General features: G+C 40.5%; 1 protein-coding gene across 1 annotated transcript in view; it reads left to right on the top strand.

The window, feature by feature from the left end:
• Positions 1-2,383: 2,383 nt before the first annotated feature.
• The window catches only part of myo1d (myosin 1D), a 74,005-nt gene continuing 57,004 nt past the window's right edge, over positions 2,384-19,384 (top strand). The window contains exons 1-3 of the mRNA XM_044013988.1: positions 2,384-2,868; positions 18,542-18,750; positions 19,258-19,351. Of these exons, the coding sequence (XP_043869923.1) occupies positions 2,774-2,868; positions 18,542-18,750; positions 19,258-19,351 (398 nt within the window). The 5' untranslated portion in view covers positions 2,384-2,773. The remainder of the gene's footprint in view (positions 2,869-18,541; positions 18,751-19,257; positions 19,352-19,384) is intronic.

Genomic DNA, 19,384 nt, shown 5'->3' with positions numbered 1-19,384 from the left:
TGCGCATGTCAAAACAATTACATTATTCAAATCTCAGGACTAGTTATTATAGTGAGCAAACTACAGTAGGTGTCAGATGTCTTATGCATTAAGTTCACGTTTCCTTAAACAAAACAATCCAACAGCATACGAAGGCAATGATTCAATGGGATTGATCAGTGAGTAAATGAGTCCTGTCATCATTTCCATGATGCTTGTGCAACTGTTGTTGTTTTGCAGATGGTTGCCAGTAGTTCCGAGCTGTGACTGTGTTTGTAACGCTGTCATCGAGTGCAGCGTCGGCTGCTCAGGGAACACATTCTGTGAGTGTGAGCTTTGTTCACCGATGCTGCAAAGCTAAACGGCAGATGGAACGTGAAATTCATTCATTATGCAACAAACCTTCCCCATTTTCCCCAGATGTTGTTTCATGCAGACAGAACTGTGCTACGCTTTCACACTGAGCGTAGAAAGAGAATAGAACATGCCGCTCGTGTGAAACCGATCACTTACACAGTCCTGTGACAAACTCAAGGACTGAGCTGGCACTCTGAAGTGTAGAAAACCAACCTGCTGCTGTTCAACCAGCTGCTGTGTTCAAGGTGATAGAACATTCTTCAGATTTTCTGATTTGTAGTATACTCTGCAATCAAATATGTTGCAAATTGGTGATTGGTTGGACAATGCAGAGATTTGTCACAACTTAAAGAAAGCTCTTGGATAGTTTCAAAACCAAAGAAAGAGAAGCAGATCTCTGACCCACTCCCAAAGTTCTTTCAAGGCCTGACATAACAGCAAAATCCCGCCATCTTAAAACTTCAAACACTGCTTGGCTTTTTGCAGGTTTAGGCAGAGCATGTCTGTAGTCTGAATGATCTCAGATATTAACACACTTGTATGTGGGCGGTGTAGAGGAAAACAGCAGAGATACGATTAACTGGAGATTAAGACAGAAAAAAAGGAAGTCATCATTTTTGCTTCTTTGTTCTTTGAAATGCCAAACTGAAGAGTCATTCCACCAAAGGTATCTTAATGTCATTAGTGACGCAGATGGAAACATTGTGAGGAATCATTTGGCTTATTTATGCATTGTTTTTGCTCACATGCACATAGTTAGATGAGGAGACTGATATCATTTGTTTTGAGGGCAATACATATGAAGCTGCATTTAGGGAATCGGTGGCTGCAGCAAGGAAACAAGAGATTTTATGTTTCGAGCGCTGGAGGCTGTGGTATTTATGCTACACTGAGCTAAACATCTTCTGTCTGTAGCTGTAACAAGTACAAACAAAGTGGAACATCATATCGCCCTCATTAATCACTTTTCTTTTTTTCACAGTTTTAACATTTAGTTTTAGTGTGCTATTTCTAACTTTATATTGATTGCTAACAACTCTGTCTGTGTATATGTCATTTACTGTAGTATCAAAAGTAATTATCCGTTATAAAATGCACTTAAGTTTCAGAAGTAAATGTATTAAAAAAGTCTTTCAACTGGAAGGTTGTGGGTTCAATTTCTGTGTCCTTGAGCAAGACACTGAAGCCCATGTTGCAGCGCGTGGAGGGGTATGATAGATGTGTGAATGAACTGTAGTGTAAAGCAGCTCATCAAGACTAGAAAAGCTCTATATAAATACAGACCATTACCAACTCTTCTTCTTCTTCTGATTTTATTTGATAGTAACGAGTGACAAAGATAGGTACAGGAAATCTAGTGGAGTACACGTAAAAGTGTTGTACTTAAGTACAGTAACAAAGACACCTTAAATCTGCTTTTGTGTAAGAAAAGTGCTCTATAAATAAAACTGGCTTCCCTTAATCTGTCTGTAAACAGCACACAACAGGCATTTCCCTCGCTTTTACACTAGGTGGCGCACGTCCACTAATGTAAACCTGCTGTATAATCTGCTGAGTGTGTTCTTGATGCTCGGCTCCTGGAACAGGAGTCTTCTTTTAGACTCGACGTGACCTCACTCACCAGAGGAAATGGTTTGTTGTGGTGATACCTGCGATAATGGTTCAAAGCCAGTGGGGTAATTAAAAACAACGCTTCATCCTCTGTGGTTTCTCTACTTTTTCATTCATACACTCTGACAGCCCTCATTTGTCCTTTTATGGTAACACAGGGCATAATAAAAGTCACGCCAGCACATCATGGTTTTCCTGCTGCGAGTGTTTAACAACTTTAAATGTGGCCTCGTCACCGCTGAAATATGTACCGGGAGCAGCGGAGGGAGCAGTGGTCTTCACGAATACTTGTAATTCTTAGTAAGTTAGACACAGGAGGACCAGTCTGACCAGCACCTCTCCGCAGGGCGAGCAGGGCGAGGAGGGCGAGGGGGGCGGGCACTGCACGAGGACGCTCCCGTCCTATTGGTGACTGGTCCGTGTGTGTGTGTGTGTGTGTGTGTGTGGAGTACAGGAGACAAACTCCAGGAAAACGGACGGCGCTGGCGCACGATGCGGCTGCTTTAGTGACACTTTTGTGGCGCAAAGAGAAGAGTCTGTGTGGACATGAGGATATTTTTTGGGGGGGCAATTTCTAAAAGTAAGGCCACTCCGTACAGCCGCGGGATAATTTTATGAGCGCAATTACAAGTGTGACTGTGACGGTTACTAATGAGATTGCGCAGCGACCACACAGCTGTCCACTGAGGAGAGGAGGTGCCGCTGAGCGACACCCGCCAATGTTCACCTTTGGTTGGAACTTCACAACAAACGGTTAAGACAGAAACGTACGTTTCTTAATTGTTTCCCCTCGCGCTGCAGTCAGTACAAAAGTGGGATAACAAAAATGGCAGAGCACGAGAGTCTGGAGTTTGGAAAAGCTGACTTTGTGCTCCTGGACAACGTGTCCATGGAAGAATTCATGGCCAACTTAAAACTCAGGTAAGACAAAAAGCCTCACCTCACCTTCACTGAACACAAACACACGCTCGGGGGAACGAATAGTGTGAGTCCAGTCATGTGTGGTGACACACGGAGTTGTCTTTGTAACACACAAGACACGAATGTCGCTGTCAACAGGTGCTGCTGAGTTCAACAGTTTCCTCTCATTGTGTTGTTATCAATGACCAGAGCGTGACGTCACTACGTCCACATGCACACCAGTAGTCGGACTAATGACCTTATTTTGAATAACACTATTATTCAGTCAGATAATGGGTTTACACAGAATATTACAGAGAATAGTTTGGGTTATGACTCACACTGCAGAAAAAAAACACAAATAGGACTTTGTAATCTGATTTAGGGGACAGTTCAACTTTTATTTTCATGTCATTTTGATTTGAGCGGTGACAGCAAAAAACAATAAAACAAACAATAATAATAACAATAGCATTCTGTTTGGGCCACACGGGTGGTGTAGTGGTTAGCATTCTTGCCTTTGCAGCAAGACTGCATGGAGTTTGCATTGTGTGCGTCAGTTTTCTCCATGTTCTCCAGTTTTCTCCCGCAGTCCAAAACATTCAGATTTGGGGATGAAGCAAATTGGACACTCCGTAGATGTGATGGATGTGGATGGTTGGTTCGCCACCTTTCGCCCTATGCCAGCTGGGATTGGCACCAGTGCCCCCCACAACCCTCTTGTGGTGGATAAAGCTGTAGAAGATGAATGAATGAACATTCTATTTGCTATACTGGACATACAATATAGTTTACAATGCTGTCAGACAGCCTTTGAACAGTTGATCTGCCACATTGTAACACAGCTCCTGTTATTGCACATGTTGAGGAAAATATAGCACCTAAGAAAGTGGCTCGCTGAGAACATGGCAACCATCTGAAGATATTTCATATATAGCGAGGCACATCAAGGCAATTCATAAATCGTTTTCCAGTTCACCCTCTCCGAACAGGCTGTGCTGTGTGTTTAGGGCTGTCTACTAAATGTAACACCCTGACTCTGCAAAAGCACTTCATACACTGCTGCGTCAGTGTTTTATTCACCACATTGTTAGAATAGTCAGTGATACAGATGTTGTTGCTTCACCTATGTTTGGATTTTGACCTCACATAACAGCTCTTGGGTGCAAGTACAATAAACTAACTGTGACTATGAAAAGTTGTTGGAGTATGAGCCAGAGTGAGTGTTGCCTCTGATCAAACCGGTATTTCCCCCGTGAAAATATGCTTTAAGAGACTCCACCCAGGGCGCACACACACACACACACACACAGAGCTCACTGTTGTGTGGGAGCAGATTCTCCTGCAGACCAGTTTCTATCAGCTGTGTTGTCAGTGGCTGGGTGTCAAGCATGATGTCAAGCATGCTTTGTGAATGAAGAGAGGAGTGAGTGTGGAGGGTAGCGTTGCGTTGCACCTGGGCTGTGACTTTCCCCCCTGTCCCCTGTCCTCAGCCCGGCCATCTGTGATGAAAGTGCAAGCTGATCCCTAATGGCAGTTTTACAGAGCTGTTACTCAGCAAGATATGGTGCCTGTTACAGTAGACGGTTTTGTGGAGGGAGATCATCAGTTCAGCTCTGTACAACAATCAATTTCATGTGGGTCCCACTCAATAAAAGTTATATTGAGTTATTTCACCATTAATACATTTATATTGTGAACTATTAATCGTTGCGTATCAAAACAAACACATTTTGAAATGATGTGAAATATCATCATTAAAAATGATTATTTCAATGTCTTCTTCTTCCTAATAAGTTTGACTTTTTTCGTCTTCCAGGTCATTTGAGTTTAAGAGCCCTGCTCTGTGATGTTAAAGTGATTGTAATATGTGTGTCAGTATATGGATCCCTTAACGAACAATTGTGTCATCATAATACAATTAAAAATAAGCCTTTGTCCAAGTTTTAGGGAACATGTTAATGCTGCAATGCATCACCTTTGGTGATTTCATTGTTCTGCCTCTGTTTGTTCCTGAACAAAAAAAAACAATCTAACATTATTTTTTATGTGTTGTCCTTTATCTGGAAAGGGGAATTGCCAAGCAATACTATCAGACCTGACTGAGGGTCAGCGCAGCAAACTGCTATCAACCACTGTTTTTAGAGTTGGGGGGGAATTTACTTACTGCAACTTTTCATGGGCGGTATTTGCATTGTCAGTATGGATGTCCTAATCCTGATCTAAAGAGTCATTAATTTTAACCTCTTGGACACTGGCGATCACTCTGTTTACCTCTCTATAATCCTTTAATTCTCCAGCTGCAGAGCTTTCCACATTTGCCGTCTGTCGGCAACTTTATCCAGCAGGTGCTTAGCTGTTCTCCTGCTCTGTCTTTTCTGTTTAAAAACAACACTGTGTTTGTACAGGAGTAAAATTTTGTGAGTAAGCTGATTTGTCTAAATTGAGCAGGGCAGACTTTTACTTGACTTAACGATGAAATGGCTTGACAGAAACGTGGGACATTAGAACATCAATATCTTTTTTTTTCTAGTTCACAGTTATCAGTATTTGATAAAGACTTAATTAGAATGTTGCAGCAATAAAATGAACAATCTGAAATAGAGGTCTCAAACACATTAAGTAGAACATGGCGAGTGAAACAAGTAATAGCCATTTAAAATCCCACATAGTAGTAAAAATACTTTATATCCACAACACAATTTTAGCATTATACTGTATAAATCATTATGCTGGATAAATGATTCATTTGCAGTCCATGCATGTTGGGCATGACACGTCATTTCAGTCTCTATAATTTCGTCGTTTACCGCTTCCTGCTGCATGAGTTAATAAATTACATTTCACAGCCAGCCTATATACAGTATTTTACACAAACTGCCAGTAAAGTAAATATTTAGAAGATGTCAAGGACACTGGTTGGATGTTGTTTTCTTTTCATGCTGGCTAACAGGCTGTGTGGTGTCTCTTTTTCCTTGTATGGCCACAGAGAGTGAGCTGCAGAGCCTTGACAAGAGGAGTTTCCTTGGCACCAACATGTTTTTTAAACCCTGCTTATCAACATGATCGATAAGTCGAAAATGGCCATGATATGTCACCGGGGATTAAGGAAACCCGTTTAGATGAGAAATTAAACTGGCCAATGTATTCATCATTTTAAATTTGATTAATTGCCTTCAGTTTGTTTTGTGGAAAAGGGCAGTTCGTCACAGATTCATCCGTCAGTTCATGTGGGAGTGGATCCTCAAAGTACCTGGCAACCTCAGGTCTCTGGAGAGGAGAGGGAGGGGGAAAATGCCGTCCAATAATTTTATTTGGAATGCAGTACCCATTTTAAACTGTTACTTGCGTCTTACATGTAGTCCTTTTGAAACGACGGATTTTAACATTTGAAACAGGGTTTGAGAAAGTACTTAATAGACATTTAATGTCAACAATAGACCTAACAGTTTAGGAGATATATTGATAATATGTCAGGTTGTGAGGTGTAGGAGGAGAAATCATGTTTCATCAAGAACAAAAAGGTTGTGGTTAACACTGTTTTTATAGCCATACCTTTTCAATTAGATGGACATATGTGGCGTGAACAGTAGCTTTGGCAAGCAGTAGTTAGAGTAACCAAACAGCAACAGGCCTCTTTTTTTCTCCCCCAAGTCTCTCCCATTTTCTGTCTGTTTGTTTTCCCTCCAGCTAGACATCTTGGTCCGGAGATGGCGTGTGCAGATTGTTATTTGTAAAGGGTGTGGCCAGCGACCAGTGCTTCCTTTTGCTCCTTTTTTTCCGTAGTCTGAGGGTGTGCGTGCACTGTGCATGCATGTGTGAATATGTTTTCCTGAATGGGAGTGAACCACTTGACAGAGGGATGAAGAGAGCACGAGGCATCCATATGTCCTGCGACAGTTGTCCAAAATAGTAGTGCTGGAGCACGTTTGCACATTTCTCCTGGGTGTATTTTACAACATTTGTAGAACCTGATCCTCGCTGTTGAATGTGTGCCGTAATAAAAAGCTCAGATCTAGACACACGTCACAAATTCATTTATTTGAACAATCTTTACAAGTTTCCAGAAGAGCACACTCGGCATTTTGTGTGCTTTGAAAGGCTTGCCCTTTGAAAGACAAATTTTGTTCACTTCTCCAGAGCTTGAAATGTGAAAATCCCCAAATATTTTTATTTGCAGCGGGTAAAAAAAGCAGAGCTTTGGTGTGGAAGCCAACCCTCTCTTCATAACCCCACCGCCTGAGCTTGGCGAGCAACCGACTGAGTTGCCCTGCTGTGCGGGGGAATTTCTACTTTCTTGGTTAAATACCTGCCATGTTGAGTTCCTAATCAAGTCACCCAGTGGCTGCATGTGAAGGACGGTTTTGGAAAAGGCTGCTCGTTTTCCCTCAGAACAGCCGGACACGCTTGTTCAAGTTAGCATTTACTTTGTTTGACTTGAGGTTGAACTTTGTGTCCTGTTCCAGAAAGACTCCCAGTCTGGAAATAGAGCCTGGCAGATGCCTAGTCTCTCTCTGTAGAGATGTGCGATAGGATAAGAGTTCAAGGCAAATTCCCGTATGGGTCTTGGGAAATTTTCCTGAATTGCCGCGTCAGCAGATAAGACGTCATGGACCACGGCTGGATTGGCGTGTGTTTATGTAGGAGAATCATCGCGTATGTAATTAAAAATGAGTCACGACCGGAAGATATAATAGATTATAGATAAGAGGGCAGTTTTTAACTCTGATCGCTCATTCATTCCATAAATTGACGCTTAATTGATGCCCACAGTGATTCCACAAGTCATGCAGACTTTACCGTGGAGTTCCCCTAGAAAAAGCCAGTATTTAGTGTCTTAAAAAGGACGGATGCTAAGCATTAACCTGTCTATATATAAGTAATATACTATATATATATATATATATATATATATACATATATATATATGTATATATATGTATATTTGTATGTATGTATGTATGTATATATATATATATTTATATTTGTATGTATGTATGTATATATATATATATATATCTATATATGAGAAATGAAGACAAAGTATGCAGAAAATGAATACTAACATCTCTTGGTTAAAGCATTCTGTGAGTTTAACTGTCCTGTAAGCCAACAGTGTGTGTGTGTATCCGACCGTCGAGGCACAGTTTTATTGCTGCTAAATGTTTTTATAAGGCAGCATGGTTTTGTCTCTCCTCAGGAATCCAGGGAAAGAAAAAACATTCTTGCAAAACTGCTGCGTGTTTCCCAAATAATTAGGGAGGGATTGTTAAAATTTTTTTGCTAAATTGGCGTCCGATATTCCACCTCGCATAGTTGACATGCACTGGGCGATGTCTTTTTTTATTTATTTATTTTTGCTGGCCAATGAAAATAGGTCAGTCTTACACCTTCTTTGGGTAATATCAGGGTTTTTATTTATGGAGGTTTAAGATTGTGAAATCCTTTTGTTTGGCGGTATGAGCCGCTCCAAGTGATTTGGCCTTTGAACCTGTTAGTGGGGAGTTAAAGAGGACTTTGAACAGGAAGCCTCCAATAATACGAGGCACGCCAACCTAGCAGGAAAGCTGGTATTTCCCTTGCCTTTGCTGCTCACGTTTCATTGTTTCCTGCAGCTCCTCTACCTAACCTTAGCTGGGAATCTTGTGTGCAGCAGATGGGACATAAATGAGATTCAATACTGTGGTGATTTTATTCTTAGTTATTCCTGGTTATGCAACTCACAATCCTCGTCTGTAAATTCACTCTCTATATCTAGTGTGTCATAAATGTGGCCATAAATTTACTTTACTGGATAAAACTACTTTATTAGAGGTGTGGTGCAAAATGTCTCCTCCTGAATAAACAAAAGGATCAAAGAATCAATAATATATGGCTCAGATGAGGTTTGAAACTCAGCATCAAAGATCACCTGTTGAATTCCTCAGTCTCCTGGATATGAGGCAGTAAATAACGCTGTACCAGTTACAGGTGCTGGCATCCGGGGTCTTTTCCTCAGCCAGATCCTTATTTACCTTTTTTTATTTTAGGCCTTTGTTCTTTCCTAAGCCATAAAACCAAAGTCCACATGCAGAACACACAAGCCATACACTGCAACAATGACGGGTGATAACGTGCAGCAGATGCCTCTCAGAATATGAATCCCAACGGTTTAGAAACATTTTATTCTTCTTAGTAGTGGTTAGTAACTGGAATAGAAATATTTATAGCTGGATATTTTGGTATTCTCCTGTTACCTTCCTGTTGATTTGTCGAGTGGCACTTGCCAATACAATGATGAGGCTTTAAGATGCATGATCTGAAGCAGACAACAGGCCAATTTAACCAGTTTTTTTTTTGGTTTTTTTAGGTTTATTTCTTCAAATCTCATGAAAACATGCTTTCGTGCCTCAGACTGACGCTCCCTGGAGATTTTTTTTTGTTAATCATGAAAAAAAAACCAAAAAAAAAAACGTCTCCCATGAACAGGCGGATTCATAGAAGGCTCTGAGAGAAATGCCTCGTAGGCCTTGCTCCCCTGCAATCCAGCAGCCAGCAGTCCAGTCTCGCCACAAGAATTTCCATACAACCGTCTGTAATCTGAAACACATTACCATCCTTACATAAACAGGGGCTGTGTTTGGTGTAGCTTTATTCCCCTAAAATAAGTTCACCAGCTCTCTCAGAGAGAGACATCTCATTTGTGGACTGCCTGAGTTGGCAGGCGGGGTCGAGAGTGGGCCATTTTAGCACAAGCTCTTAGTTCTTCACTGTGTTAGTGCCCCTGTGTTATAGGCATTTTATAATATTCTACTGTTTCATGTCAAAAATGGCTGGCCTGCTTGAGCCTTACATTCACATGCTGTGTGAGGTTATTATGAGGTTAACTCTCTGAAGACTTGTAAAGTTGTAATTTTGTAATTTTGGCATCAGGAAGGCCAACAACAAGCTCAGGCTTTCGCATGGTATTGTATGCCTCTTGGGAGGAAGGAGATGTATTTATTTAATTTGGCAATCCTGCTTCATGATATTGACAGGAAAGGCAGGGAACAGTGAGCGTTAGCAGAGGCTATTTAGAATTTCACCCTCTTTTTATTGTTTTATGTAATAGTTTGGATGTCCAGAGATTTAAAGGCTAATTGTTGCTCGTGTCATTAGTTCAGTCTCGCTGCAGGATTTGATGTCAGTAGGTGACACACTGAAGCTGTCTGGCTCTGACTGCAACATTACCCCCAGACACAACTTCCCAGAAGCCCTTGTTATCTCTCTCTCTCTCTCTCTCTAGCTCACTCCAATACACACACACACACACACACACACACACACACACACACAGGGGACATGATGCACTCATGAGTTGCCGTTATCTCATATGAGAACATCATTCACTCAAGTCATGAGTGTTCATTTTTTTCAGGAATCATTTTGCATGGTGCTGTTGTTTGGGAATCGGTGATTATGTGACTCAGGCAGCTCATGTTATCTGTGTGTCTTTTCTTTCTTTGTGTGTGTGTGTGTGTGTGTGTGTGTGTGTATGTGTGTGTCCAAGGCAGCAGCAGTGATGTCACCCCCTGCTTACAGCATTGTATTGTTCTCCTGTCCACCTGTTGAGGCTGTGACCTGAGCCACTGTAGTGGTGGAACTGTTTACTCACTTTCACAGCCAGCTCTGCACATCACATAGTTCACAGTGACTCACACACACACACACACACACACACACACACTCCCCTGTATTATTTACCGATACTGCTGTATGCACTCTTTATTTTCTCTTTGTTACGGTAGTATCAGTAGTTCCTAGGTTTAAAAGAACGTGCACTGGAGTCAATGCTACTTTAACTTTTTCCCTTTAACATCTAACACTTGCCATGAAAATACGATGATGATAACTGTTTGAATGATTGAATTAAAAAAAGGAAACTGTCCAAAAAACAAATAAAATCAGCATTATATTGGCTGGACTGATTTCTAAAACTTGGCCATAGAAAAACCCATGTTGGCCTTTTACTTGTAGAGTTTATTAAGGTTTTGTGTACTTGCTCTAATACCATTGTGAAGTGTCTGACAGTTATTACTTCGTTTTGTCTTTCCCTGTCCATTTCCTCCCTTTTGTCTATTAATGATGTTGCCCATTGTCCATCTCGTCTGTTTTTGTCCTTTTCTCTCTCTCTCTCTCTCTTTCTCTCTCTCTCTCCCTCTCTCTCTCTCTCTCTCCCCTGCTTTTAGCCCCAATAGAAATAATAGGCCTCTCCAGAAATAGCATGTTGAGTAATGTCTGGTTCTTTTGGATCGTTTTCGTCTCTCCTTCTCCGTTCCGTCACTCATCCCATTTTATGGCGGCCGTCCACTGCAAGGCTTACATCAGCCACTGCTGGCCAGTGTGTTAAAGTGTGAACAAGTTCTGGATTAGTATCACAGCTAAAAACCCCTCAAATCCTCCACCACCACCAACCTCCCTCCATATTCCTGTTTTAAGAAGACTCTGTGTCATTTTTTATAAATAAATATATGTATTTTTAGATTGGATTTAGTGAGATGATTCTACTCCTCCCCTGAAAATACTTTGGTGTGTGTTGAGGGGTGTGGTGGTCAGCTGTGATCCCAGCCAGTGAAGAAAAGAGAGTGAGCCACCTGATCTGCAGCTTGGCTGTTTCCACATGCCTCCCGTTTCCCCAGAGTATCCAGACTTTCCAGCCTCATGAGAACGTCTCGAGTGTGAGAGGCCTCATTTGCCTGATGTACTCCTGCCACTAATTAAAGAAGATTGTTTTCTAAGTGTACACGGGCAATGAATGTAAACTTGAATAATGAATTTGAATGAATGGTCACTGTGTAAAGTCGCTGTCAAGCAGTGAAAAAAGTAGGAGGAGGAGCTTCTTTGAAAAGTAAAACTGCAGGCATGGATGTGGTCACCATGGTAACAGTAATGCAGTGACCATTCCTTCATCCATCTGTAAGGTGCTCACTCCTTTTCCCAGAAGCGTCTTGTTTTCATGGCTGTTTTTGATGTGGTTCAAAGAAATATTAGAAAAAAATATTATTAAAGTATAATTTATGGTGTTGGGAAATTGTGACACACATTTTTGCACTATTCTGTGGTGCCATTGTTGGATTCCACTTAAAGCTGACGAGTGATGGTATTATGTTGTCAACATAATTTAATGCTCAAGATAAAGTTTGTTACCAGTTTCTTAGCAGTGGAAACACCTTGCAGTGCATCATCGTCTGCCTCTCTCTCTTTCTGATATCATATCATTTCCTGTAAACATCTGTACTAGAGTAACTGAGGAGCTTTTTGCATCTTTGCTGGTAGCAAAGCATGTTCCTGACTCCCGAGGGATGGTGGATGTGTAATGTATACAGACTGTATAGGAGCTGCTGTTTTAGCACCGAGCAAAAGTAACAAAGCGGCGGGAAAAATCCCTAATGTAGAACACAGATGTGTGACGGCTGCAGAGCGCGAAAGAGGCAGCTGTCACACTGTACATAAGACCGCGATGACGGAGAGAAAAGTTGAAGCACTTTTGACTTGTTTCTGGTGGCTCTCCAAAAAGGAAACGAGTGCTATGTCTGAGAATTGGTCCTTTTTTGACAGGCACGACCAGACTAGTTTTATAACAGAGGATGTCCTTTATTAGCCACGCTGAGGAGCAGTAGTCCTCATATGCACTGCGTTGCATAATGATACGCCTCACTCAGCCAAAACTCACATTCCACCTCCGCCTTTAGTCACCTTACCTGGCTTTATTTATTTTCTTTTTATATCCCTTTAATCATAGAAGTCAATGACACCCAAAAATAATTCATTGTCATTATCATATCATTCATTATCATCTCCACAGCCAAAAGTGATGGCCCCACCATCCTAAAAATATATGTATTCATCATAGAATGTGTTGATAAAGAGAAGAAAAGTGTCAAATTCTTACATTTGAGACAAAAAAGATCAGTTATTAGGTTTCCCTTTTTCAGTTAATGAATAATTTTTAAAGTACAACAATACAGGTGATCCACTGTATCAGAGTCTGCTGTTTTTATAAGAGAACCAGTTTTTGAAAGGACTAGAATTCCCTTACCCAGCAGGCATGGGGATAAGCCCCTAAAGCATTCTGCTATTGCTCTAAACAAGAGCAGTGTTGATAATGAACTCGGAGATGAAACTAGAACAGCCACAGATTATCTCCTGGCCCTTCATAATTCCTAGGATGAACCCTGAAGTTCAGACACACAGTGATGACAACACGTGCAGGGGAAGCTCTCAAAAATATGGACCACAGGCTGCAACATACAGCACTGATATAGGACACAAACACAGAGAGATATCAGATTATCAAATTACTAAATTGGTACAACTTCAAAAGTACAAAACGTGTAAGTCAAATTAATTTCCTTCAGCAGAAACTAACAGGTTGAACTGTCTAGGACGCATCAGAACACGCATTACTTTTCATTTTGGAATTGCTCCGTATAGAACTTTTTTATTGGATCACACTGGGTGATTTCACTGTGCTGAGATATTGTGATTTTTGCAACAAATAAAATAGAGACAGTCGTAAAATATCATAATTAAACCATTGTGTGCAGCTCAAGGGCATGTAGACATGAAGAGGGTGGCATTTTCACATCATTATTTGAGTCATAGTTACCTCTCAATTCTTCTCTGGTGTTTTTTTGTTTTTTTTTTGCTTTTTTGTGGATAGAGGGGAGGGATATGCTGGTGAGAAAAGGTCATAAATCGCTCACACTCCTCCCTGAGTTAACCATAAAAAAGACCCACCCAAACAAGATTGGAGACAGCGGTTGAGCTCGGCTTTGGTCTGTAATTCATATCTGATGAGAGTGTGTCATGTGTGTATGTGTACATGCAGTACGTTTGTTCAACAGTGTGTGACATTAGGCTTCCACAGATATTTTTAGGGCAGACAGAATCATTTTCCCTGTTTTTATGTAAAACAAAAAAAAAATCTTTGAAGTCACTTTTTAAACATTAAACCATTTCTCTCTCTTCATGTTTGTGTGTGTGTGAATCAGAGGGAGATGGAGTAGAGATCTGCTGGCATCAATTTAACTGAATATCACAGTGAAACACTCTGATAATAACAATGCAGCCAACAATTTCTTTTAGAGTCTCTCAGCGATGATTGGGAATTTTCCGTGGCCACTGTGAACACAGCAGCAGCTCCTGCTTTTATTAGTACTTTTATGTTTTATTGGCTACAAGAGAGAGTCCAGAGAACCAAGCCATTCTTTTCATCTCCTGCTGCTGTGCCTGTGACTTGTTCTGCTAACCTTAGCAACTGGAGCGAAGGTTAGAGTTTACATAGGTTTGCAGTGTTAGGTGTGAGAGGTGGTTGTTTGTGGTGGTTGTACAGCTGCACCTATTTTGTCCACATTTATTAGAGAAGTTGGTGCCAATCCCAACTGACATAGGACGAAACGTGGGGTACACCCTGGACAGGTCACCAGTCCATCACAGGCCCACATAGAGACAAACAACTAGAGTTGACACAATTAATCGGTCATTTATCGATTATTAAATTCATCAACAACTAATTTGATAATCGATTCATCGGTTTGAAGCTTTTTTTCATGATTAAAACAAGATTTTCAGATTGTTTAAACTTCTTAAATGTGAATATTTTCTTCATTTCTTTGCTCTGCATAACAAAGAAATCATTAAAAGTTATTCATTTTGGTTTGTGGTCAAAACAAGACCTTTGAGAACATCATCATTTCCAGGTTAGACGAACACAGATCAACATTTTTTAAGGTTTTCTGATATTGTATGGACTAAACGATTAATTGAGAATTATGATTACGAAAATAATCGTTAGTTGCAGCTCTACAAACAACCATTCACACTCGCACCTATTGGTCAAATTTTTTGACTGCGGGAGGAAAGTGGAGAATCTGGAGAAAACCCACTCACACGCACACACAGTAAGGCCCTTGTTTTGACCGGGTCACAAACCCAAAGGCACTACACCAACTGTGTCTCCCGTTTGCATGAACTGTGTGATCTTTTTCCTTTCTTCCTCCTCGCTTCAACCTCTTCTGTTTTAACTGTGTTTGTCACTGTCTAATTTCCTGTCACCTCTCCTCGAGTCGTCCTTTCTTGGAAGGACATCACAAAGCTTCAGATCAGGCAATTAGAGACACACTTCTCTTCACAGCTGTACAAACTGATAAAAGTGGTAAATGGCTGGTATGTTAATCTCATTTGAGAATGTTTCTTTTGAACTTCAACTGTAATTTGACCTGTGGTTTCACAGACAGTTTCACAACAGACAAAACCCAAAGAAAAACAATAACAACATGATTTGCAAACATACATTTCGAAACTGACATTAATAGACGTACTGTCAAACTGAACTGGTGTTGCTCACTGAACATGTTGTTCATTTTTAAATGGGTCTATTTGGGGTGAAATAATTCATTTGAGAGTGTGTGTGTGTGTGTGTGTGTGTGTGTGTGTGTGTTCAAGTGTGCAAGAGTAGGGGGTTCATGGCTGAAGGTCAAATGTTTGGGAACCACTGATTTATTGCATGAAGTCAAACTAAAAAAAAACAAGCAAACAAACCATCTAACCATGACCATGTAACCAAAATTCAATCTGGCACCTATAGATAACATTTCCGTGAGTCCATTATGACCCATAAGGTTATCTAATATCTGTCTTGTGTGTCGTTTAAATCTTCCGTTAATGACAGTGCAGCAGATGGAGGAGGCCGGTGCCGAGTCTGTGTTGACACAGCTTCACAATAACACAAGGTGATGTCACTGAAGTAATTACTGGGAAAAGAAAGCAGTCTCCATGTGTCACGTTGTGTAAGGAAGCATCTTAAATAACTTGGTAAATAACTAAAATCAACTAAAAGGTTCAAATTTAACTTGGATAAAGCTCAGTTACCTTGATGTTAAAATGATTTCATTTCTAGCTGATCTTGATTACATAAAAAAAAGAGAGAGATTTCAACAGTATTTCTAGACATTTACAACCTGTTTTGTTCCAGCTGGTGCACTTCACTTCCCATTTGTTTCCTCCATTAAAGCCCCTCAGTGGCCATTATGTAAAAAAAAACCCTGTACACCTATTCATTATGGAGAGAGGAGACAATGTTACCTTCCTTCTATACTCACCCAGCTGGGATCTCGTATACACTCCTTCCACCATGTGGACCACTGTTGGCAATCCCGCTAGAGGCCATTGTACATAATGCGTTACGTGGGCAGCTCGTTGTGTTGGCCCGTGCAGAGGGAGACGGACGGCCTGTCTCGGACAAAGACCTGCAATTGACATTTGAACAATGGAGCGGGCACACAGCAGCCTCCTGACCAAGCAGAGGGACGGCACAATGAGTCTTTTTCTGCTGCACCAAGGGTGGAAGAGCTAGTATGTTAGCACAGCTGCTTACACTGTAGACATGATGGTGGACCTGCTTATTCATAGCAGTTTGAATTAACTTGTCAAACCCCTGAAGAGTGGTTATTTTGCATTTCTTGCTGAAGTTATACCTATCAGTATATAAGATCGTGACCATTATTGAATACATTTTCTTAATTGTTGTGTCCATAAAATGTCAGAAAACGTTAAAAAAATGTCGATCATGGAAATAATGAGGTTCTTAAATGTCAGAAGAATTCAGTTGTAATGACTTCTTTGTTATATGAAGCTAAGAAATTAAGAAAATATTTACATATAAGAAGCTGAAATAATAAAAAAAAATGATTAATCGATTATCAAAATAGTTGAAGATTAATTGAGTAATTGTTTCAGCTCTACAGCGATCATTATTTTTAAGTGTATTAATATTATTGTTAAACATTACTCTACTATGCACATTGTTTTATTCCAAAATACCAGTTTTGTAAACCCCAAGTTGAGTTAAATCCTCAGCTGAACAAGCAAACCATGTTACATAATCTGTCCACTGTTGTTTGCATCCTGTTGGATGCACAGAGAATGTGTCAGAGTCCATGGAACCATGTAATCAATGTTTGGTCCTTGGTAAAATAGAACTCATCTAAAGAAACTATCTTATAATTCCATGTGTGCTTTTCATCAGTATACTCCCAGATGTTTTTACTAAGACCATGACAAAGTTTAGAGAAGATAACGTGGATCAAAAAGGCCAAAGCTCATTTACACACTCTTTAAAAAGTCAAGGTCTAAAGAATTGAGATGTAACGGTGTCATGGACATCTGTCAGCAACTTCACCATTAATGACTTCTTCCTCAGTGCTTGGTTTGTGCTTTAAGGAGTACGTCAGCATTTTGGTCTTGAAATTGATGAATCTCGATATCTGACAGGGTCTCGAAACTGACTGGTTTCCTGGCAACTGTTTAAACCCTTTGTAACAAATAGACCTTTCAGGAAAGTTTTGGAATAATGTGCTTTTTGGCTTTGTTTGAGTTTGGGAACTGTGAAGAAATGGATCATTCTTCTCCGTAGAGAAACTGGGATCCTGGTCCTATTTGGAGAGGAAGGAAGTCAGACAGGCAACAGGCAGAGGGAGAGAGGGAGGGAGATATTTTGTGTGTCAGCAAGTGTGTGTGTGAGAGAGAAGGGCAGGGCATAAAAGAGGTGTTTAAAATAATTCTGCAATAATTCAGAACTGGAGGAAGGAGATCAGAGTCCGCTCAAAATTCGAACAAGTAAAAGGGGAGCATTCACAAAGCAACACACAGGCCTGTTACAAAGTGAAGACTCACTGTCTTAGGAGAAATGCATGGTATGTATCTGCCTCTGTGGGTGTGTTATCACCCTGCCCTTCTGTACTCACATAGTAGGAAGTGATAACATTGAGTATATATTCAATACCTTACCTTATGTGTCTTAAAACAATACAAAGGGTCACAGGTCACAGTTACATTGAACATTGCTCTTCATGACGTACATGAAGTACATCATTTCCATCACAAAAAATTCCAAAAGTATGTAGCCACCTGAAAGGTGATCGTTAAAGTGATTATTTCAAAAACTATGGGCTTTTATGTGCTGCTTATTACTATCATCCTATACTTGCAGCAGAGACACGTAGCAGGATTTAACCCTGGGTAAAAACAATGTTTTTGTGGTGACGACGTCGTTGTTGACAGTAATAAACAAGTGTGAAACAACTTCCTCAGAGCTTTGGACAGATGAGAAACCACAAAGCCAGTATTATAATATATCCATGTAAACACATTATTGTTGAAATGTTCCTGGCCATAAAAGATGCATTAAATATTAAGTGATTATGAGAATAACTGAATTTGGAACATTCTTCTGAAGGAGTCTGAAAATCTGCTGGTTGCTTTTATGGCCTCCCAGTGGGATTGTGCTTCTATGATGCCCTGGTGTTTAAGACTTAAAGAGAACTCAAGACTGGCACATGAATTATTTTAATGCAATCCAACGTCTTTTGAAAGACTCAAATTTGTTCTTCAGCAGCTCAGATGAACACAACTCTCACAACACACTCAGGAAAAGTTTCTTCTTCTTTGATGATAATGTGAATAAGAATGTCTCCCAATTGTCCCAAAACTACTCCTTGATAGAGAGTGGTGTTGTTTCTCATTGTTAAGTTTCTTCTCTCTTTGAAGCATTCATCTGTTAAAGAATGCGTACTAATAAACAAAGGAAGTGAGCGTATTGTTTTGGCACCAGAAAAAAAAAGTCACATAAGACTCATGTATTTTACTTCCATATTATATGAACTTGTGTCCTCAGGTTCGAGAAGGGGAGGATTTACAGTTATATCGGAGAGGTGGTGGTGTCCGTCAACCCCTACCGTGCCATGAACATCTACGGCCGCGACACCGTGGAGCAGTACAAGGGCCGCGAGCTGTACGAGAGGCCGCCCCACCTCTTTGCCATTGCTGACGCTGCTTACAAAGCCATGAAGAGGCGGAACAAAGACACTTGCATTGTCATCTCAGGTAACATGGGAAGCCCCCCACTCTGAAGACTAAAAGAAGCTCATTGTGGACGTTTGCTGACAGAGAGACGGTGTCTTTTGCTTTGTTTGGCTTTTATGTAAAGGCTTTCCTGAATTTTCATTTGTCCTCTTCTAGTCATCTGATTTTCGGACGGAGAAAATATTGAAAAATTCACCTGCACTTTAGTTTTTCTTAAAAGAAATTCACCCTTTTCATAAAATGAGAAACTACGTGGAGGATGAAGCACCACCCTGTGGTTAGAGGGGGAACTGAGCCCTTGTGAAGCTTGATAAGCTTGTCTTGAATCCATACGAAAGCACAAGGGCAATATGTTTATTTAGTGTCACATAGAGATATATATAAATATATATATATATATATAGATGTGTAACTGCCTTTGTTTAACTTGGGATCATATTACGTCTGTCGGTTTCATTTGCAGGGCTTAACTTCCCCAGAGAGTGGTTTATTTCTAATGACCTGTTTGCACTGCGCTTTTTATTGCAGGGGAAAGTGGAGCAGGAAAGACGGAAGCGAGCAAGTATATAATGCAATATATCGCTGCTATCACCAATCCTAATCAGAGGGCTGAAGTTGAAAGGTGAGCTGCTTTTATTGAACACACACGGTCCGT

This window comes from Solea senegalensis, linkage group LG18 (genome assembly GCF_019176455.1).
Source record: "Solea senegalensis isolate Sse05_10M linkage group LG18, IFAPA_SoseM_1, whole genome shotgun sequence".
In the NCBI taxonomy this organism is placed as follows: Eukaryota; Metazoa; Chordata; class Actinopteri; order Pleuronectiformes; family Soleidae; genus Solea; species Solea senegalensis.
The sequence above is the reverse complement of the archived record's forward strand: the minus strand, read 5'-3'. Positions and strand labels throughout refer to the sequence as shown.